Source organism: Lynx canadensis, chromosome D3, assembly GCF_007474595.2.
Source record: "Lynx canadensis isolate LIC74 chromosome D3, mLynCan4.pri.v2, whole genome shotgun sequence".
In the NCBI taxonomy this organism is placed as follows: Eukaryota; Metazoa; Chordata; class Mammalia; order Carnivora; family Felidae; genus Lynx; species Lynx canadensis.
In genome coordinates, this window is record NC_044314.2 from 50,158,811 (window position 1) to 50,181,090 (window position 22,280).

Genomic DNA, 22,280 nt, shown 5'->3' on the forward strand with positions numbered 1-22,280 from the left:
ATACTTCCAATTTCCAGTTGGACAGAACCCCTTGGAACTTGCCATGTGCCTTTAAAATGATTAGCAATGGCTTAGGGACACCTCTAGATCCCTCTTGAACACAGTGAACTAGCTCCACCACCCCATTCCCCCCAAGACCATCCTTCTCACTGTTCTGTTCCTGCTGCAGCGGACCCAGCCATCACTGGGAAGAATCCCAAACCCTTTCCGGGGCACTCAATGTACCAGTGACTTCTTTAGTCACTAGCCCTCAGAAGTTAAAAATTCTGCAAAGCAGCAGATAGAGGAAAAGGAAAACTCAAATTTAAAGAAAAATCAAAAGTCCTTTGGTCAGGGGGGCAGGACCCTTTTCGGGGGCTGGGGAACCTTTGAAAGTTTCATGTCCAGGCAATGAGCTCGCTTTATCTTTCAGCCCTTCTCCGTGTCCCAGGGGGCCCCTTACCCACGCCTGCATTATTGAACATGCCAGGAAGCACCAGCATGATGTGGTTGGGCCAGTACTTGCGGTACAGCGGCATCTCATATTCTTTGACCACCAGAAGATGCAGGTGGCTGATGCCCTCCATGGCGTGAAAAAGGTTTAGGAGTCCATGCTCATGGCGACCACTGGAAGGAGTGAAAATAGGGCTCTTGACTGCATTCAAATTCTGCTGAAAGGGGAAAAAAAAAGAAGAAAGAACCAGAGACCAAAAAGGGAAGTTAAAACCCTTAGATTGAAGAAGTTTAGAGACCCTGATCTAGTACCTTGGGCCTGTCAGTCTGAAAGCAGTGTTGGCATCCAGACACTGTCACCCACCTTGTCTGAAACCAGGGGCAGCCGCATGCTCTCCAGGTGTTTACCCTGCTTGCTGAAGACAAAATGACTCTCTTTGGATTTGGGAATGATGAAATAGAGCTGCACCTCTTCTCCCAGCATAGAGGATGAGAATGTGAATGCATGAAGGGTGGAGTCAGACATCTAGATTTGTAAAGAAGGAAGGAAGGGGATGTAAGCTCATGGTTTGTAAACTTCTCGACGACTTGTTAACATTTTTAAGAGAAGCGAACTAACCTGAACTCATACATGCCATCAGACTTGGCTGTCCCTGAAATGTCGGAAGAGTTGGAAACGCAAACATTTCATCTTTTAGTAGCTGCCATTGACCTGAGAGCCAAGCCTCCTGCCCCTACACAGCCTCTCCATGGGTGAAGTTTCTGTTGCTTGACACTGTCTTTTGCATTCCTTATGTTCTTAGAACCACTACTCCTCAGTCTTATGCAGAGGTTAAATATTCCTGCTCGCTAAACATTTTCAAAGGTGCCCAAATATAGGGGAAAAAATCATTTCCATCTGTGTGCATCAGGCTAAATGAGTATCATTTTTCTAAGTAAAATATTAGGGCCAACATCATTAAAATGCCTCCATGGTCCCATCTTTCCTGGCTACCGTGGAAGCTGAAGAAGTTTTAAAGTCATTTAGCATAGAACTCTGGCTTCCAGGAGAGACCATCTGACTCACTGAAGCCAATTATAAATCTAACTTATTTTTAAAGTTGCCAGAAAGTTGGGACACCTGGCTGGCTCAGTCAGTAGAGCATGTGACTCTTGATTTTAGGACCAGGAGTTCAAGCTGCACGTTAGGTACAGAGCTTACTTAAAAAAAAAAAAAAAAAGTGTTATAAAGTTCACATGCTCGCTCAGTAACCCAGCTCAATGAGTAATTACATAATTTATGTGCTTTACAATGCAGACAGTACTTGGCTTAATGAAAGGATAGCATCAATTTTCAGCAGCAACTAGAGTCCAGGTAGATTTCCTAAGATTTTTAACCTAAATATTATATTTCCTAGGAAAATAGTATAATTCTTCCCTTGAATTCTGGTTCATTCTGCTTCACAAGCATTGGAATATACTAGTGAGTACAATGATCACAGAAACTATATAAACAGAGGATTTTTAATGTTATCTAGAAGCTTATGATTTGTAGACCAGGTACTTGAATCTTCTATATTCTGTAAAGCATCATGAGTGGTTTACAAATTAGCCCACCAAAAGCTTTCGGTTAACACCAAGAAAACAAATGGTACATAAAAGGTAATTTGTGTTACAAGAGCAGAATGACCAACCCAGTTTTTCAGTATATCACTTCTAGCCCCTGTGGGAAAAGGGTGGAGACCTGATCCTTAAGAGCAGAAGCAAGTTTGGGTGAAGTCTAATCAGCATGTCCCATAGGAAGAGTTTTAGGTGTTCGGAACTAAGTCATAAAAATCAAGAAGCTAAAGTGGGAGAAAGCAACAGAGAACTTCTCCCCTACATAGGTTCTGGACCACTGTCACCTGCTGCCTTTACCATCTTGAGTGTTTACAGATGCTCTGGCCAAAAAGAAACAAAGACAGTGGGGTATTGGCTCACCTTCTGTGTTCCTTCCTCTCACTTCTCTCTAAATAAAAGATCAAATATTGACTCCTCTGTATGCCTAATGATCAAAACCACCCCACACTGGAGTAGGAATATGACTTGGTCAGTGCAAATCAGCTGACCTGTTCACAGCTCAAAGGGCACACCCTGTGCATGTTAGAGGTAAGAGCACCATTCCTGGGGCGCCTGGGTGGCTCAGTCTATTAAGTTTCTGACTTTGGCTCAGGTCGAGAGGTCAAGATCCCATGGTTCGTGAGTTCGAACCCCATGTTGGGCTCTGCCCCTGTCTACCTGCCCCCTCTCAAAATGAAATAAATAAACTTAAAAAAAAAATCTTAAAAAAAAGAGCACCATTCTCATCAACAACCCAAAGCAGGGGGTGAAAAGAACCTTTCACCAAATATACTATAATATCCAGTTTTTTCAGGATTACAGAGAACATCCCAGGTAACCTAAACATGACACATGTAACCATTTCAATGAAGTGACTTCAGACACTAAAACTCAAGTTTCTTTCTCTCTTCCCCCCCCCCAATCCTAATAAACCCAAAGTAATTTTAATTAATGGCTTCACACATTTTGCTCACAAATGAGTGGCTCCATCTCATAAATCAAGTAACCTCTATCTAGGGCCCGAAACTGGGAGCCGTATTTTTCATTCCATATATACAATACCATGCTGGGTAACAGGCAAGGACAGGGGGCCACACCTGGGAGGCAGAGGTGCAGTCCATGTACTGGTGACATTGCTCACAGTGGTGGAAGGTGTTGTAGGCCGCGTATTTGGTCAGCATCATGGACACGGTTCCTCGCTTCCTGGGCTCCTCAACTTTGGAATCCTTTATTGCTTCTGTGTATAAAGGGACAAAAACCTTGCCATGATGTGCATGAAGCCCCTACTCCTGGGAAGAAAGTCCCCCACTCCCTGCAGGACTCTTCTAAGGAGTCTATAATTTATGCTCTGAAAGTCAGGTATGAAAAGTAAAAGGTGATACATATGTGTACAAGAGAAAAGCAGAATTACTTTAAACTGCGCTCAAAGATTAAACTGCCCCAGGCCTCCTGCTCTGATTTGGCCCCTTGACCTTCAGAGGAGGTGCGCCTGGCTCTGCTTGCACTGACCTTGTTTGACCCCTGCCAGCTTCTCAGTATATACCAGGCTCATCAAACTGTACTTGGGATCATGCACGCTGACGTCAAAGGGCATTTTACTGAAGCTCTCGATGTCAGGCCAGGGCTCTCCCTCTGCCTGGCTGACTCCACTGCATTCACTGTGGTCTAGGACAAGAAGAAAGAAAGTGCGCAGAGCAGGCAGGCTGACTGGCCTCCCAGCCTCCCACCCAAGTGTCAGGAATGAGAGGTTTTATGAAACATGAACCCCCAGATGGGAGGACAGAGACATTTCTGGAAGATGACCTGCCACGTCCCAGGGCAGAGGGGCCCAGAATTATCCCTTCAGGTCCATGCTGGGAGGGACGCATGCCCTCACTGGCTCCAGCATTACCCTCTACACATCTGGTCCACAAACTCCCACACTATGAGATCAACTGATCTCCCACCCCAGCCTCCCAAATTGCCTTAAAGCTTATTTAATTTTGGGTCATCTAAATTCTCCCTTACAGTTTTAGTTGTGGGGTTATAAAACACTGAAAGCCTAAGAGATTTGAGGGATGCATTGAGCAAGATACCCAGTGTCTCCTGCGTATGAGAATCACCTGGAGAGCTTGTAAAAAAAAAAAATCCTGTGCTTAGGTTACCACCCCCACAATCTGCTTTAGTACCCAGGCACCCATCATGGCATTTAAAGCTGCTTAGGTCACTCCAATATGCAGTCAAGTTTGACAGCTAGTAGTCCTAGGTTTGAATTCAGACCGCCCCCTACTACTCCACACCTGCAGGCACCACCCTTAACTCTCAGGGACCCTGGGTTATTGCAAGAATTCCAGATGGTGCATTTAAAGTGCTCAGGCAGTGAGGGATGCCTGGGTGGCTTGGTTGGTTAAGCATCTGACTTTGGCTCAGGTGATGATCTCATGATTCGTGGGTCCATGGGTTGGAGCTCCGCATCGGGCTCTGTACTGTCAGCACACAGACCACTTCAGATCCTCTGTCTCTCTCTGCCTCTCCTTTGCTCATGCTCGCTCTCTCTCAAAAATAAACATTAAAACAATTTGTTTTAAAGGGCTCAGTGGCAGGCACGTGGTGAGTGTCTAATAGAGGATTTATTGTTATTAATAAAATTTATAAGATGAAAAAATTTAAGAATTTTCAAAGGGAGAAGATTTAAAAAAATTTTTTACTGTTTATTTTTGAGAGAAAGAGTGAGCATGAGCGGGGGAGGGGCAAAGAGAGAGGGAGACAGAATCCGAAGCAGGCTCCAGGCTCTGAGCTGTCGGCACAGAGTGCGACAGGGGCTCAAACTCATGAACCGTGAAATCATCACCTGAGCCGAAGTTGGACACTCAAGTGACTGAGCACCCCCAAAAGTTTTATTTTTTTAAAAAGCCTAAAGATTACAAGTACAGCTAATATCTTTTTAACACAATCATGTTTATTTTTTATATCACTGAGCTAAAGTTTGCATTTTATTTACAACCTAAAGCTTATTCTAGATTTTTACAAAGATGTCAGTGTGCCTCTCCAGAGCACCATCACATTCACCTGCACTAAAATGAGGTGGAAGGAATAAAGCCAGCCCGATGGCACTTCTCACTACAAAGGCCAGGCTTGCCTGTTGCACCAGCTGTGGTAGATTCTCTCACAGATCATCACACAGATTAAAGTTCAGTGTGGTGGGATCCGAGGAGAAAATTACAGGCATCACTCTCTTGTGGAGCCCAGGGGCTTTGTGGGAAGGTTGCTGGGATGATGGGTCTCTCATTCCTGGTCTGCCTAGTTCTGCCTTTGCCCTCCTGGTCCCAGCCCCCCTCCAGGCAGCTATGAATGTTTCCGGGCCAACTTGGAGCTCTGGGTCCCCTCTTTGGTGGGCCTGGGGTCAGCTCAAGTGGGGACACAAACAAGGAGATGTGGGTGGGAAGACGGGATTGTGTGTGTGTCTGGAATCATGAATATGACCTGGTAAGGAGTGGAAATAGGGCTGAAGGTGATAATAAAATGATTCAATACAGCTGATCTTGCCTAGTCTTGCTCTAGACTGAACTAGTCTTTTGGACTTGTCATAGAACAGGTCCAACTACTTAGGAAAAGCAAGTGGGGTGAGATCTGAGGGCCAGTCTGACAGAAGATGCCAAGGCCTTTCCCTTTTCTGGACTCCTCTTTGAGGGGCTTAGAAGAGCTTCTAGCTGATTACCACTACTCCCCTGCCTCCATGGGTCTCTTCCAGCACAGGTGAATGCTCCAAGATGTGAAGCCACAGTTTGGAGGCCACATTGTCCTTAGCTATAGAGCTAAAGCTGGCTGATTCCTGCTCATGTTCTCTTTCTGGCCCTGCTGATCGGACTACAGTGGAACCCTCCCACAGGTGACAGCTGGGGGGAAGGGTTGGATACAGGAGGAGGAGGAGGGCAGAAGATGGTCTCTTTGAAAACCAGTCCCCACAACCCTGTCAAGCACTAGCTTCTGCATTTTACTGAATGTGAAGGGCTTTGGTTATGGCTCCAGGTTTCTGTTCTGCATGAGGTTTTAATTTCATTATAGTAATCCATATACCTTAGCTCACAGCCTGCAGTTAAAATAGAAGATACTTTCTGGGGCTCCTGGGTGGCTCAGTAAGTTAAGCGTGGGACTGTATTTCAGCTCAGGTCATGATGTTACAGTTGGTGAGTTCAAGCCCTGCACTGGGCTCTGTTCTGTGCTGACAGCAAGGAGCCTGCTTGGGTTTCTCTCTCTCTCTCTCTCTCTCTCTCTCTCTCTCTCTCTCTCTCTCTCTCTCCCTCTCTCCCTCTCTCCCTCTCTCCCTCCCTCCCCTGCTCTCTCTCGCTCTCATCTCAAATAAAAACTTAAAAAAAAAAAAAAAGAGTAAGATACTTTCTGACTAGCTAGCAAAGGCCTAGTATCCAGAATATCAAAACTCGGTGTCAGTGTGTCTTCTACCTGGGCCCCCACTCCTCCCCGGCAATGCCGGGGTTCGGAACTCACCCGTGTTGATCTCTCCCTCATCATACACATCCACCTCCAGGAGCCTGATGAGCATGCGGAAGAGGATCCTAAGGAACTGCAAATAGGAGCCCGTCTTTCCCACCTGGAGGAAGTATTTTTAATTGGAGAGGGGAAGAGAGGGAAGAAGAGAGACGAGATTTCACACCTGGGCTCTTGGATGTCTCCTGCCCCTGAGAGGCCTGAGTGAGGGCCTCATCGCTCTGGGTCACCCTCAGCCCACCCTGAGGCCCCCGCCCCCTCCCCGGCTCCCTTCTTGCCACCCGGGGCCTACCTGGGGGGGCCCAGTCAGCAGCAGCCGCCGAGGGTGGCAGGCGCGGGCGCCGGAGGCGGGGTCTGGCTGGTTGCTGAAGTCGGCGTGGTGCTGACGAGCTGAGGTCCACTGCCGGTAGTAGAGGGACTGCTCCTCGCTGCTCATGTCCTTGTGTAGCAGCGGCCGCAGGGAGCTCACCCAGGCCACGTCGGCGTGTGGCAGCAGCGAGGAGGACGCGGGCGGCTTGCCTCCCCGCTGCGAGCCCAGCAGGCTATAGGCCGCTTTCGATAAGATCACGATGGGGGGCAGGGCGGCGTGCAGGCCCCTGCAGCCTTGGGGCAGCTGCCCGGGCCACGACACGGCCCGGGGTCCCGAGGAGGAGGAGGACGACGACGACGACGGCTTGGAGGTGGTGCTGCTGGCCATCTGGGGGCCCAGGGAATCACACTCCTGCTTCAGGGTCTCCCCGGCTCCCCCTGTGCCTGCGGAGACCCCTTCATCCAGGCCCATGCTGTTGGCCGGGCTCTGGAAGCTGGGGGTCAGCGACAGCTTCTGGGACCTATCAGCCGCGCTGGAAGAGCTCACCCCGTTCTCCATGATGGAGCCTGAAAGAGGACAACCCACCCGTGGCCATGAGCAGGACTCGGCTATTTATTCCCTGGCCCCCTCTCTGCACGGAGCCAGGATGGACTGCCTTGTCTCCATGAGGGCTGCTCCCTCTCCTGGCGCCCCGGGGGGTAACTATACCTCCTTGTCCTTTTCTAATTCCTACCCCCAGCTTTGTAAAGCCTGTGATGTTATGAAACTCTCCTCTGTTACTTCGTTTGGCGATGTGGTCTGATTCATTCCAGATTCTGGACCAATACAAGCTCCCCAGCCAAGTCCTTCCTACTCCAGGGCACTTCCCTCCTCCTGGGGTCCAAGGGCCTCACACTTCTGGTTGTGGAAAAGTTCCCCAGGGGGTAGCCACTTCCATGGATGCCCAAACCAGTGTGGGGAACCGGCTCCATGTGGCGAGGATGGAAGGCATAATCTATGCTCAGTGAGGTCTTGCTTTCCCCCAGAGGTCCCTGTGGATTTGGCCAATCCAAATATGTTTTCCCCTCTGATAGGTCCCACTCTTTGGTTTGGTTTCATTCAGGACTGAAAGCCCTCTCTGACCTGGGGTTGGTGCTCCCCGGCATGTAGGTCATATCCCAACCTCAGGAGATCCTAGAGGAATAGCCAGTAACCGGAGGTCATTGCAACCAAGTCACTCCACTTGCTCATCTGACTTTCGTGTCTTTCCGTCTTGTCTGAGAGCTTACCTTTCCCCCTATGTCCCTGACCTTTACAGCCTGCACACTTGGGGCAGTGAGCCTCCCCAAGGACCCCCAAAGTCCACCTAAGGCTGAGGGATGTGTGCTCAGTGGTGGGAGCATAGCCCTTAGCTTAGGTTGTCTTCAAAGGGAGGGAAACTCTAAGCAGCAGAAGGCAAGCCATTACCTTTGTGGTTAATGAGAGCAAGGCCAAGAATATGTGAGCCTTCTGGGGCAGCTCTGCAAGTGCAGGGAATGGAGGCATCTGATTATTTTATTTTTATTTAATTTTTTTCAAAAATGCTTTATTTATTTTTGAGGGAGAGTGACACACAGCATGAGTGAGGAGGGGCAGAGAAAGAGAGTCTGTCTCCACACAGACTCTGAAACAGGCTCCAGGCTCTGAGCTGTCAGCACAGAACCGACCTCAGGAATGGCAAGATCATGACCTGAGCCAAAGTCGGATGCTTAACCAGCTGAGCCACCCAGGTGCTCCAGGAGGAGTCTGATTAAAGAGCCATGATGGGGCGCCTGGGTGGCTCAGTTGGTTAAGCATCCAACTTCAGCTCAGGGCATGATCTCACAGTTCATGGGTTCAAGCCCTGCGTCGGGCTCTGTGCTGATAGCTCAGAGCCTGGAGCCTTCTTTGGATTCCGAGTCTTCCTCTCTTTCTGCCCCTCCCCCACTCGTACTCTGCCTCTCTCTCTCTCTCTCTCTCTCTCTCTCTCTCTCTCAAAAGTAAATAAAACATTTTAAAAAAAAATTAAAAAAGAAAGAGCCATGAGAACAACATAAACACCCCCTTGCCTCCCTGTCACTGATGCTGCTATCCACAAACTTTCAAATGTGCTATTTCCCCTTCTCTTCTGTTACTCTTTACTATTCCCTAAACCTGTTGGCTTTATTCTGAACTGGTCTTAGAGGAGCCTGGAGGGGGAGCCTGGAGCGGTGAGGTGAGCGAAGGTGCAGTCCTGACCCCTGGCTGAGGCGAGCAGCTCATGCATGCTCTTCCAGGCTGAGGGTCCCTCTCAAGACACAAAGCCCCGTAGATGACTGCCTCTTTGACTCCCACAGTCATCCTGCCAGAATGAACAGACACACTCATGCTGCTTTTGACATGAAGTTGCACGCGTGTGTGTGTGTGTGTGTGTGTGTGTGTGTTTGCATGCATGTGTCATGGTGATGGAAGAGAGGAGATGTGGGAAAGAGGAATGTTCATGGTGGTCTTCTCTGGTAGAGAGGGGTTTTCATTTTCATTTTTTTTAATGTTTGTTTATTTTTGAGAGAGAGAGAGTGACAGGGTGCAAGTGGGGAAGGGACAGAGAGAGAGGGAGACACAGAATCTGAAGCAGGCTCCAGGCTCCAAGCTGTCAGTACCGAGCCCGACACGGGGCTTGAAGTGACAGGCTATGAGATCATGACCTGAGCCGAAGTTGGATGCTTAACTGACTGAGCCCCCCAGGGGCCCCAATTTATTTATTTTTTTAAGTAATTTCTACCCCCAACATGGGGCTCAAACTCATGACCCCCAGATCAAGAGTCACATGCTGTACTGACTGAGCCAGCCAGGCACCCCAGAGTTTTCATTTTTAATGTCCTCTTTATCCTTTGTTACATTCCCCAAGTTTTTTTCTTTTTTTACATTCTGCACGTTTTCTATATGGAGTTTTATTACTCTCCCAATCTGAAGAAAATGGAAATAGTGCTGCATTTTCTGTAATACAGTTTCTCAGAAGAAAATTTATGCCAGGCACTGCCACAGGCCATACAGTAATGCTCTGAAAGGGGATGGCGGGCTGCATGGTGGGTCTGCACAGGCAGTGGCCCCAGAGTATACAAACATTTGCCGTTAACTACTTATAAAAGTCATTCACTCATTCCTTCATTCAAACAGGTAAACACTGTGCCACGTACTGAGCCAATTAACACAAACTTACAGCTTTCAGATCTAGAAGGAAATGAGGGCTTTTGTGCAAATACCAGATGTATATTATCCTTGAGGTGATAAAGGGTAGAAAAGACTAGGGAAAGTGGTGCAGGTTAGGGTTTATAACATTTATTATACTTTGCTTATTACCAAGATCTTCATTAAATGTTTACCCAGAGGAGAATTCTGTGACTGCTCTCAGTAGTTATGTTTTCCAAGTATCTTTGGATTGGGAATTGAGGTCTGGACAGGTTGCCGGAGTCCCTGAAGGCTCCTCTGACAGCCTTGAGAGGTGTGAGGGAGTAAATGCCTCTGCCTCCCCTATGTCTGTCCGCCTCCTCACTCCCATTCCTCACCCCTTGAGAGAGAAAAGGAAGCACTAACCTGAGGTTCCAGTGACAGCACTACTGTTGCTCTGTGGCCTCTCCAGGTCGATCAGCAACTCATCAGAGTCGTTCTCACTGATGGTAGCTCTCTCCTGCTCCTTCCCACTGAGGTCCAGGGCAACAGCAGGCCCTCGGATGACCTCTTTGGAGACATAGCAGCAGGCCAGACCCACCTCCTGCTCCAAGGCTGTGCGAGTTAAATAGCTTGAGTCGATGAGCCGGAGGTCACAGTACTTCAAAGACCTACACAAAAGTAATGATGTTTTGGGTGAGTCCATCTGGCCTTGGTTTCAATCTCAGCTTTGTCACCTCCTAGCTGTTATGACCTCACAGCAGCCACTTCATTTTCTCCAAGTATAAAATAGAATAACAGTATTTGGCTCATATGGTTATTGTAAGGAATGAATGGATGGCACAGGTAAGGCATTTATAGCAATGCCTGACACACAGTGAGCATTCAACTCATGCTGTTATTATTGTTGTTGCTGCCTTCCTGTCTGCAGGCCCTGGATTCTTAAAGGGGTTGGGAACAGCAGATTAAGAGACACTTCATCCAAATTAAAAAAATCCTGTTTGGGGGCACATGCTTTTCCTCTCTGCCTCTCTGCTTTGATGTATAAACACTTCTCACTGTGGCTATCTTCCATTCCCAAATTGCTAGGCAATCTCTGGAAAGTCAAAATAGTCAAGGCAGGCTATATTTCTTATATCTCTGAGGAAAATTATTCTCTTCCCCCTTGCTAAATGAATGAAATGGTTAAGCGTCAGCCAAGTTTTAACCATCAGCTTAGCTAGATAACTAAGGAAAAACGAGAAATAATTATTCATAATGTACCTGGGAAAGGTTTCTCCAAGAGGATCTTTGCCAGTTAGTATCACAATACAAGGCAGACCTTCTAAATCTTGGTATGTCCGAGGGGTCCACTCTTCTGGTTCATTTCCTCTCCAGGTCTGTAGAAAGGGACCCATATGATAAAATTAAAACCTCTTATTTAAGTTTCCACCTCTTAAAAGATTTCTAGGTCCACATTCTATATGCATTTGTGGTTTCAAATGACTTCCGGTGTGAGTGTGTGTGTGTGTGTGTGTGTGTGTGTGTATCATATATGTGTGTGTATACTAAATTGCTACTACAAATTGGCATAATGAAGCACTCTAGAAGAATGTGGCCTTTAGTTTTATCTCAGTAGGATAAAACAGAAGATCTTGGTATACATCATGCATTAGTCACACAAATCAAAGAAACATACAATGAAATACCCTGCCAGTGATGCAAACCTTACAGAAACCCTGGTTAAACTACCTGCCTCAAGACTTTTAAATATATTTTCTTCATATAATGGACAGACTCTCGGGGCTGATTAACTGAAAAAGACAGTTTCAATTATGACTGACAAATAAAAGCATCTCAACTCTATGAAAACAGATATTCACCAGAAAATCATCAAGTTAGCTACCCTTGATGGTTATTCCCACCCCCCCTCCCCCATACTGACTGTCAAAATAAGTGGCAAATAATAATTGGCTTGGGGCTCTTAGAAGTCTCTCTCAAGAAGGCTAAAAATATAACCAAATCTAGACCAATCAAAAAAAAAAAAAAAAACAACGCTGACCCTTACTTAGAAGAGGAATGCAATTAGTTTTATGGTTCCAGAAATAATCTATTAATCATCAACTTCTGATACAGATTAACATATACACATATATACACATGTATATATATATCTTTAGTAAATGGAACGTCAATCAGTGGGAAGAAAAAAATCCCACCAACTTGAAAGATGTTCAAAAGTGAAAAGATCTTATAGATTTTTATTTTAGAGCAGAAGGAAAACAGACTATCTCTTAAGTAGATAAGATGGTTTCTACTACTTTTATAAAGTATCTAGTATCTGTGCTTCATAACAGCTTTCTAGCAGGAATTATAGGAAATAGATTGACATTTCTGATAATGCTTTAGGGAACAAAGAGTAAGAAGTGAGGTTATTAAGTAATGCACAATTTATTTTAAAAATAGGCTGGTACTTCCTTTGCCAAACACAAAAAGAGATAAAAAGAAATTTAATATGCAAGACATAATGTAATAGGGTTTGATTAATGATTTGTTGATGTCTAGATAAAACAGTCTTTAGAAATAAATATACCCACAATTATTCAAATAAAGTATATATAATTTGTAAACCGGGAGGCATTCTGACCTTGTTGCCCAGTCTTTTATCATATATTTGCATACCAGGGGGAAATCAATGGACCTACACAGATTTACAAATTTGAGAGACTCTTCTTGTCTTAGAAAAACCAATCTATCAAAAATATATATATTTAAAAAATATTCATTTTTGAGAGAGCAAGCATGAGCGGGGGAGGGGCAGAGAGAGAGATTGGGACAGAAGAGCCAAAGCGAGCTCTGTGCTGATAGCAAGCAGCAAGCCTGATGACAGGCTCAAACTCACGAACCATGAGATAGTGACTCGAGCCGAAGTCAGACGCTAAGCTGACTAAGCCACCCAGGCCCCCTATCAAAAATATTTTTTTTAATATTAAAAGAAAGGTATCTACAAGAATTCAGTTTTATATACACTGTCATGTCAAAATGAATAATAACATTATCTAATTTAAAATAAACACTTTTGGGGGCGCCTGGGTGGCGCAGTCGGTTAAGCGTCCGACTTCAGCCAGGTCACGATCTCACGGTCTGTGAGTTCGAGCCCCGCGTCAGGCTCTGGGCTGATGGCTCGGAGCCTGGAGCCTGTTTCCGATTCTGTGTCTCCTTCTCTCTCTGCCCCTCCTCCATTCATGCTCTGTCTCTGTCTGTCCCAAAAATAAATAAAAACGTTGAAGAAAAAAAAAAAATTTTTTTTGCTCTGTCTCTCTCTGTCCCAAAAATAAATAAACGTTGAAAAAAAAATTAAAAAAAAAAAAAAGGGGCGCCTGGGTGGCGCAGTCGGTTAAGCGTCCGACTTCAGCCAGGTCACGATCTCGCGGTCCGGGAGTTCGAGCCCCGCGTCAGGCTCTGGGCTGACAGCTCGGAGCCTGGAGCCTGTTTCCGATTCTGTGTCTCCCTCTCTCTCTGCCCCTCCCCCGTTCATGCTCTGTCTCTCTCTGTCCCAAAAATAAATAAACGTTGAAAAAAAAATTTAAAAAAAAATAAAATAAACACTTTTGGGAATAGGAATCATTTTACTTATAACCCTCACATTGGACTCATGATGTTCTTGACACTGAGGTTCTCCCTGAATGGATTTTCCTCCCAGAAACCATCCAGAGGTCATGGTTCCATCAACAATGAGGTCAAGTTATAATGATGGGATAAGGGATGTTTTACTCTACAAAAGGTTTATTTTCAAAAGATTATTAAAGAAATCTCATTTTTACTCTTGACCAATCAGAGCTAGCCAAACCACTACAACATGCTTTTCTGTCCCTTTGCTACTTCTGATGAATAATGGTCACAGTTCTTGGATGGAACATTTATTTATACTTTTTTTCATTTTCTTTATTTTAGAGAGAGAGAGAGCAGGAGTGGGGGGTGGGGAAGCAGAGGGAGAGAGAATCTTAAGCATGCTCCACGAAAGTGGAACCTGACGTGGGGCTCGATTCCACGACCCTGGGATTGTGACCTGAGCCAGAATCAAGAATCGGCTGCTCAACCGACTGAGCCACCCAGGCACCTCTTCAGTGCAGAGCATTTAATACAAACACAAAAGACTGGGTGGGCACTGAGTTCCAAGGAAAAAATGGGGCTCAAGGCTAAAGAAATCTGATGAAAGCTTCACAAGCCTTCTGGAGAAACTGGCTTATTTAGATTTAAGCCTTGTATCCTTTCAAAATGCTTATCATACTTGTAAGTTAGTCATAATACATAACAGGATAATTAGAGGGAAGCACAGAAATAAGGCCATCCAATTGGAGAAGAAGCAGAGGATGTTACTCAAGGCTACAGATAAAAGGCACACCCAGCAACCCATGCCAACCCAACAATGGTAAGGGAGGTTGGTGACTTAGAAATAAATGTGTGAAGCAGAAATCACCTGGCAAGTGGCAGTTTTGCTTAGGATATGAACATTTCAATAGGAGTGCATATTTTCACTTCCACACAAAGAGAGAGTATAAACAGGATGCATTGATGCAGTCCAGCAGTTTTGAGAATACAAAAATCTCTTTTGTGTGGTTGGTGACTGGCAGCTACTCATACAAATTGAGATATAACTTCTCTGAGAATTACTTGGGCCCCCTCTTAATGTATGGCATGCTCTCACAACAGCGCTCGCAAAACAGCTGCTGTCTAAAAGCCCCAAAGGTAATTCTGATTGCTAGCAGCCAGTTAGGCCTCTTGACATTGGGGTTGTGAGTTCAAGCCCTCCATTGGGCATAGAGATTACTTAAGGAAATAGGGAAGGGAAGGGAAGGGAAGGGAAGGGAAGGGAAGGGAAGGGAAGGGAAGGGAAGGGAAGGGAAGGAAAAGAAAAGAAAGGAAAAGAAAGGAACCTGAGGTCTTGATTGTGGTTTTCAAACTATGACCCAGAGGGGCGAATTATTTAGGACCTGCTGATGTATACTGACTTAGTAATTGGCATTTCTGAAGACTGAACAAATGACCTAGACTATAAATAGCTATACTTGATCGGTGTCATGGAGGCCCAGAGAAGATTCTGCAGCCTCACATCCTTTTCAACCATCTCCCTGCAATAGGTTTGTGAGGCTTCACACAGTGGCACTGATTATTTGCCTTTCCAGATTTTCCAATCATTAGTATCATTCAAATTGTCTCAAGACATATGTCTCAATGAATTATACTGTAAGAAGAGTTCAGGACTCTCATTTGTTATCCATCCTAGAAATTCCATAGTTATATGGTCTATAATAATCACTTGAAATTGTGAACACTAGGGGTGCCTGGGTGACTCAGTTGGTTAAGCATCCAACTTTGGCTCAGGTCATGATCTCACGGTTCGTGAGTTCAAGCCCCGCATCAGGCTCTGTGTTGACAGCTCAGAGCCTGGAGCCTACTTTGGATTCTGTGTCTCCCTCTCTCTCTACCCCTCCCCATCTCTCTTTCTCTCTCTCAAAAATAAATAAATATTAAAAAAATAAAAAATAAAAATGGGGTGCCTGGATGGTTCAGTTGGTTAAGCGTCCAACTTTGGCTCAGGTCATGATCTCCTGGTCTGTGGGTTCGAGCCCCACATCAGGCTTAGGTCATGATCTCACAGCTCATGAGTTCAAGCCCCTGTGCTGACAGCTCAGAGACCCTGGAACCTGCTTCGGATTCTGTGTCCCTGCTTCTCGCTCTGCTCCTCCCCCACTCATGCTCTGTCTCACTCTGTCCCTCAAAAATAAATATTAAAAACGTTGTGAACATTATATCAACATATGAAATATAAATTTTGTTATAATTTCCGTTAAATAAAGGGTTTCTATTTTTAGATTTATTTGTTCTAGTTGCTTATCAAGCTAATACAAGATATTTTGTTTGCATTTTGGATTATTCAATTTAGGTTAACTAATAGAATACAATAAAAGGTTTATATTTGCAAAATGCTTTATTTTTTTAATTTCAATTTTAATTAATTAATTTTTTTAGAGAGAGAGAGCATGCACAAGAGCAGGAGAGGGGTAGAAGGAGAGGGACAGAGAAAGAGAGAGAATCCCAAGCAGTCTCCATGCTCAGCACAGAGCCTGATGTGGGGCTCGATCCCATGACCCTGGGATCAAGACTTGAGCATAAATCAAGAGTCAGACACCCAACCAAGTGAGCCATCCAGGTGTGCCGCAAAATGCTTTATGAACACGAAATAATATCTTCAAATTAGAGCTCCTGGAGATCATACAATCCAACTCTCTCATTTTGCAGATGAGAAACTGAAGCCCAGGATGAAAATGAAAATTCCCCAAGACTATGTGCTTTCTTTTCATCAAATTTGTGCCAAACTGGATTTTTCTTAACCCGACTTAGCTCAGGTTTTAGTGTGCAGGGCACACATACCATGCCGGTCTAACTCAGACATACAGTACACTTAGCTTGGTGTCATATGTAGATAGATATGCAGTTGTTTTATTAAATGCTTCCTAATAGCTAGAGCACATTGGATTATAAAGACCCCCAGAAAAACCTGAGCAGGGCATAAAGGAGGGAGTTAGGTTAGTTGATTTAGGAATTCTGGCCCACCCTCTCCATGCCTAACAGGAGGGTTTAGGAGAAGTAGTCAGTCCCGCTGCCATGCGAGGGGAGGGGGCCGTGCTCATGCACTAAGCCCTCTGTAGTAGGCTTAGAGAAGTCAGACCAGCAAGCCTCAGGGCTGCGTCAAAGCAAGTTCAATGAAACAACACTGTTGAAGAATCCACATGCAAGAGGGTGGGGAATAGCTCTATATGAGTACTAAAGATAAAACAAAATACTTTACCGACTCTAGACCTGAGATGACAGGCTAGGTAGACAGAAAAGAATTAGTGAATTGATGGTACCCACAGAGGTCTGAGAGAACAACTTACCTTTTTTTTCTGAGAAAACAGATGGCCGTGTGCTAGATGCATCTTGAACAAGGTCAATAAACATGGGGTCAAATTGGGTCATCTCATTTTTGCACCTGCAGTTGGAGAGCATGGAAGACCAACTGCATGCACATGATAAAAAGGGAGCTTGACAGAATCTTAATAAACTGGCTTCCCAATTTGGGAAGTGAACATGTCCCTTTGTTTAGTCTTAACATTGTCATGAAGATCAAACCAACACATGTGCAAAACTCTATTAAACTCAGGCCTCTGAGCCACCTATGTGGGATTTGTAGAAAACAGAAAAAAATGGTATTTCAAAGGAGAGATGTCTGACCATTGCTGACCTTTAATCGTGCCACAAAGTGAGTTGCAACACTGAGTTCAGAGGCAGGGTTCCCAAGGATGATCTCAAAGCGGTACTGCAGCCCCAGCTTGTCGCGCACCTCCTGCAGCCGCTCCTTGGCTAACATCGCCAGCTGCACAGAGGGCACCCTGATAATGAGCATGTGTCCCCGCCCACTTCTGGTTTTTCCTGGGGAGCTGATGAGGTCATCCATAATGCTGAGTGTTTCTGGTGTGCTGTGGTCTCGGAGTGACGCCATGGTGGTGAGGGCCATCAGAGCCTCTGAGTACTGCTGGATGAGAAGGTAGCAGCGGACGACCATGCTGTGTAGCCTGGGGTACCTTCAACAGAACACAGGGAGCTCGCACTCAGGCAGCAGGACCAGCTGAGACAGCAAGGTCTTTGTGGGAGAAATACAGGCTAAGCATGGTGGGAAGGGGTTACTGGTCAATGGAAGGCTTGAGCTCTAGCATGACCTTGGAACCCACATCACTAGAAGGAAAAGCTGAGCTTTCAACGCCTGTGAATCAGAACCTGTTGGGATAGGCACAGCAAGCTAAAGAGGCTTCGGGATGGTCGAGCAACCCCTAGCTTCCCTGAGTGTGGTCTATGGACCAGCAGCAGCATCCAGTGGCAGTATCACCTGGGAGTTTGTTAGAAATGCCAAATTCCCCCACCCCAGATATCTGAATCAGAACTCACATCCTGACAAGATCCCCAGGTAGTTTATATACACATTAAATTTTGAGAAGCACTGGTCTTGTCAGGTTAATTGTTGACACAGTCATAATGGATCATTCCTGGATTCTAACCTCTTGGTGGCCCTGAGTTAGCATGGTGGTATTGTCAGCTTATTTCTCTGATACTTGACTACAGTAAAGAAAATTGAGACATGTTTGAAAAATATCAGAAATACAAATAATAATTATTACTAATAATTACTAATTTCAGGGTAGCCACTCCACAGACAGCAGTTTATCTTCCAATAAAGAAGACAACTGCATCTTCCCATAAAGTGTACCTTGGTGCTGGAGAAAACTTGGAGCTGAGTGGGGAAATAGCATCCCCTAGTGGTGAAGCCTCCTATCACCTGAGCACTGCTTAGTGAAGGGAGCCTGGCAAATAGGGGTGTCCTTGAATCATCCCAATACCCATTGGTACCCCACCCCACCCTGCCTGGACTGCCAAGTAAGAGGGTCACTTTGTTCAAATTGGAACTTTTTACAATTACAGAGCAGGCAGAAAATAAATCTCTCATTTGTGTGTTACTCCTCAGAAAGCCAGGCCTGCTGGCAGTTAAGTACAAATGGACAAAGAGGACCCTCTTGCAGGCATGAAGAGGTGCTGGTCAAGAAAGGAGGTGCTGGCGAAATGAGGATGAGCCTGTGAACTTGCTTTCTGGTCTCCAGCTGGCAGCACATGCAGCTGGGTAGGCCATGGGGTGGTTTGCCTTTGTTCCACGTTATAATTCTATTTAAAGTAAGACAAGTGGTCTGCCAGGCGTGCACAGAAAAACCCAGGGTCAAATACCAATTAGGGTCATCAAATGAATAGCGTGGTTTTGAAGTGCTTTAGAGCTGGAGAGGACCGTGGATGGCCTGGTTTTGACCAGTCCCCTTTCTACCAGAAGGAGGATGAGTTAAAAGGATGAGAGAAACCTGGCTACTTGCCCAAGATCATGCAACTGGTCAGGGACAGAGCTGTGTCTGGATTCATTCCGGTCTCTGACAACATTTCCTTACATTGCAAGGATTTGGTAGATTGGGGAAAAGTGAAGAAATCCTTCAGTTTACTCAATGCTGGGCAAGTTCTTCAAACACTCAATAAACTATAGCTAGTATTAGTTTGAGTGACTGGGTTGGAAGAAGTGAGCACACAAGATCCATGTTTAAAGCTTAATGTTTTTTGATGGGCCAGGTAGGAAAACCAAAGTTAGAATACATGGTAACTTTGATCTATAGGCATTTAGATCTCATACTCTGAAAGAAGTATGAATTTAGAAGTGAATAGTCTTCACAAGCTGTTATGTTTGCACTGAACTGTAATTGTTGTTTTGTAAGTATTACCAAGGTTGTAAGAGAAGTTGACAGGATTGACTCTGAATGATGTTACCAGAACAGAGGGTACGTTCCAAGCTGGTAGATGAAGCCAGTGGGTGGGAAACACTTAAAAGGGAGACTCATGGGATGATTCTGGAAAGTAAGATCACATGTGCTGTGGAAGGATTAATGTCACAGAGTCGGTTAAGTCTTCTTAAATCCCACAGCTGCAAAAACATAAAATCCTACTCCAAGGCTGTTCCTTTTCTTGACACAGTATAATAACTCTCTGGATAGGATGTATCTCCCTGTCCTCATTTTTTTTTTTTTAATTTTTTTTTTAAATTTTTTTTTTCAACGTTTATTTATTTTTGGGACAGAGAGAGACAGAGCATGAACGGGGGAGGGGCAGAGAGAGAGGGAGACACAGAATCGGAAACAGGCTCCAGGCTCCGAGCCATCAGCCCAGAGCCCGACGCGGGGCTCGAACCCACGGACCGCGAGATCGTGACCTGGCTGAAGTCGGACGCTTAACCGACTGCGCCACCCAGGCGCCCCCCCCTGTCCTCATTTTTAATCTTTCTTTTTTCTTAGCAAAGTTATAGGGCAGGTTGTTAAATAGGTGGCTTATGATCAACTGGGGCCAGTTTGAAGAATGAAAGCTACTAAAAATTAGAATGTGCCTCATCAAAAAGAGTCCAACTGCCCCCATCACTGGAAGGTCAGACAGACTATTGCAGCGGAGGGCAGGGAGGGCCGTGTATTAGGTTACGTAAATTCTAATGCCTCTGTGATGCTTCAAGTCTATGATCCAAAATCAGAGAGAAAAAAATAGGAAAACTCTTTACTCTTCTGGAGTTTGACCTGGACTTGGGGAATAAAAAGAAAGCAGAAGAGACAGAAAAGTAATGATCTTTAACTCCCAAGGTCAGGGACTGAAGGAGACACCCTTGGAACTGAACTCACTTCAATGATCTAATTGCTCCTAATTTTCTCCAGTCTATACTCCCACTCTCATAGTAAAGTTCAGTTTTTACTGAGTCATCTAAGGGTACTTGCCTGTGTGAATAGAGGAGGAAAGAGGGGAAAATGAAAAAGTGTAGGGTATACGGTGGGGGAGGCCACACCTCAGAGGAACTGGTCTTTAATTAGTAAATCCCTCTGCCCATCTAATCCCCTGGTAGTCACATGCTTGGGAGATGACTCAGAGCATGAAAAGTGGAGCATGATAAGTCCCACTTTGGGTCACTAGTTTCCTTTGTTAGTCTTGGATGATCACAGAAAACCTATGTGAGTAAAAGGTCATCTTAGGTGATGTTATTTTTATTCTGCCTTTGCATGGGATCTGCACAGCCGGTGCTCCACCAAACTTCCTGTGACAGTGACATAAGAGACTTTCGGCTATTTTAGATACACAAGTATGGCTAAAGTAAAAGTTGAAGGTCCTTACTTACCTTTCCAAGAGTGTGTTCACCATTTTTTCAAAAGTCTCATCACATCTCAAAAGTGGACTTGTGATTCCCCACTGTAGAGACTTACTGTATTCATTCAGGCCAAAGTACAACTTCTCCTCACAGCTCATGTCCTCCTGATTCAAAACAGAGCAAAATCCAGTGAGGAGAGGATGCAATGTGTCTTGTTTTCTAGGGATGGAGAAATCCCTGCAATATATTATTTCCTGGAAGGTTAAAAAAATTGTGAACAAGTGATACTATATCAAACTAAAAAGCTTCTGCACAGCAAAAGAAGCCTCAACAAAATGAAAAGGCAACCTATAGTATAGTTGAAATATTTACAAATCATATATCTGATAAGGGGTTATATCCAAAATATATTTTAAAAACTCACATAACTCAATAGCAAAAAACCCAAACAATCCAATTTAAAGACAGGCAGAGGAACTGAATAGACATTTTTCTAAAGAAGACATGCCCATGGCCAGTAGGTACATGAATAGGTGCTCAACACCGCTAATCATCAGGGCAATGCAAATCAGAATGAGGATCTAATGTATAACAACTTGGTGACCACTGTAGTGAAATATCACCTCACACCTGTTCATTTTTTTTTTTTTTTTAAGTAAGTTCTAGGCCCTACGTGGGGCTTGAACTCATGACTCCAAGATCAGGAGTCTCTTGCTCTACTGACTGACTGAGCCAGCCAGGCACCCCACCTCATACCTGTTGGAATAGCTGTTTATCAAAAGGAAAAAAGATAACAAATGTTGACAAGGATGTGGAGGAAAGCAAACGCTCATGCTTTGTTGGTGGGAGTGTAAGTTGGTACAGCCACCATGGGAAACAATATGGAGGTTCCTCAAATAAATTAAAAATTGAATCATTGATCAATAAATATCCACTTCTGGGTATTTACCCAAAGAAAATGAAAATAGGATATAGAAGAGATATATGCACTCCCATGTTCATTATTCACAATAGCCAGGATATGGAAGCAACTAAGTGTCTGTCAATGGATAAATGGATAAAAAAGATATAGTACGTATATGTATATGTCCACACAATGTAATATTATTCAGTCATGAGAAAGAAGGAAATCCTGACATTTGTAACAAATAGACCTTGAGAGCATAATGCTAAGTGAAATAAGTTAGAGAAAGACAAACACTTCATGGTTTCACTCAGATAAAGGATCTTAAAAAAAAAAGTCAAACTCATTAAAGCAGAGAGTAGAATAGTGGTTGCCACGGGTGGGGGGGCAGGGGGTAGGTGGGGGAAATAGGAAGAGGTTGGTAAAAGGGTATAACATTTTAGCTATAAAATGAATAAGGTCTGAGGGTCTAATGTATAATATAGTGACTATAGTTGTTAACACTATAATATATAATTGACATTTGCTAAGAGAGTAGAAACTAAATGTTCTTACTAAAAAATACACACATATTTATATGTATATATAAATATGTGAGATGATGGATGTATTAATTAACTAGAAGGGAGGAGTCCTTTCACAATGTATGTGTATATGTATATCAAATCATCACAATGTACACTTTAAATATCTTACAA

The 22,280-nt window shown here is 44.6% G+C and overlaps 1 protein-coding gene across 3 annotated transcripts in view; it reads right to left on the bottom strand.

The window, feature by feature from the left end:
• The window catches only part of GREB1L (GREB1 like retinoic acid receptor coactivator), a 175,982-nt gene that overhangs the window by 13,199 nt on the left and 140,503 nt on the right, over window positions 1–22,280 (bottom strand). The window contains exons 19-28 of one of the 3 annotated variants that reach the window (XM_030336350.1): window positions 20,709–20,842; window positions 17,217–17,556; window positions 11,213–11,328; window positions 10,376–10,620; window positions 6,788–7,371; window positions 6,496–6,598; window positions 3,520–3,675; window positions 3,108–3,247; window positions 797–958; window positions 443–647 (exon numbers count right to left, since the gene is read on the bottom strand). In XM_030336350.1, the coding sequence (XP_030192210.1) occupies window positions 443–647; window positions 797–958; window positions 3,108–3,247; window positions 3,520–3,675; window positions 6,496–6,598; window positions 6,788–7,371; window positions 10,376–10,620; window positions 11,213–11,328; window positions 17,217–17,556; window positions 20,709–20,842 (2,185 nt within the window). Of the gene's footprint in view, window positions 1–442; window positions 651–796; window positions 959–3,107; window positions 3,248–3,519; window positions 3,676–6,495; window positions 6,599–6,787; window positions 7,372–10,375; window positions 10,621–11,212; window positions 11,329–17,216; window positions 17,557–20,708; window positions 20,843–22,280 lie in introns of all 3 variants that reach the window. The other 2 variants (XM_030336349.1, XM_030336351.1) reach the window with 2 other exon arrangements.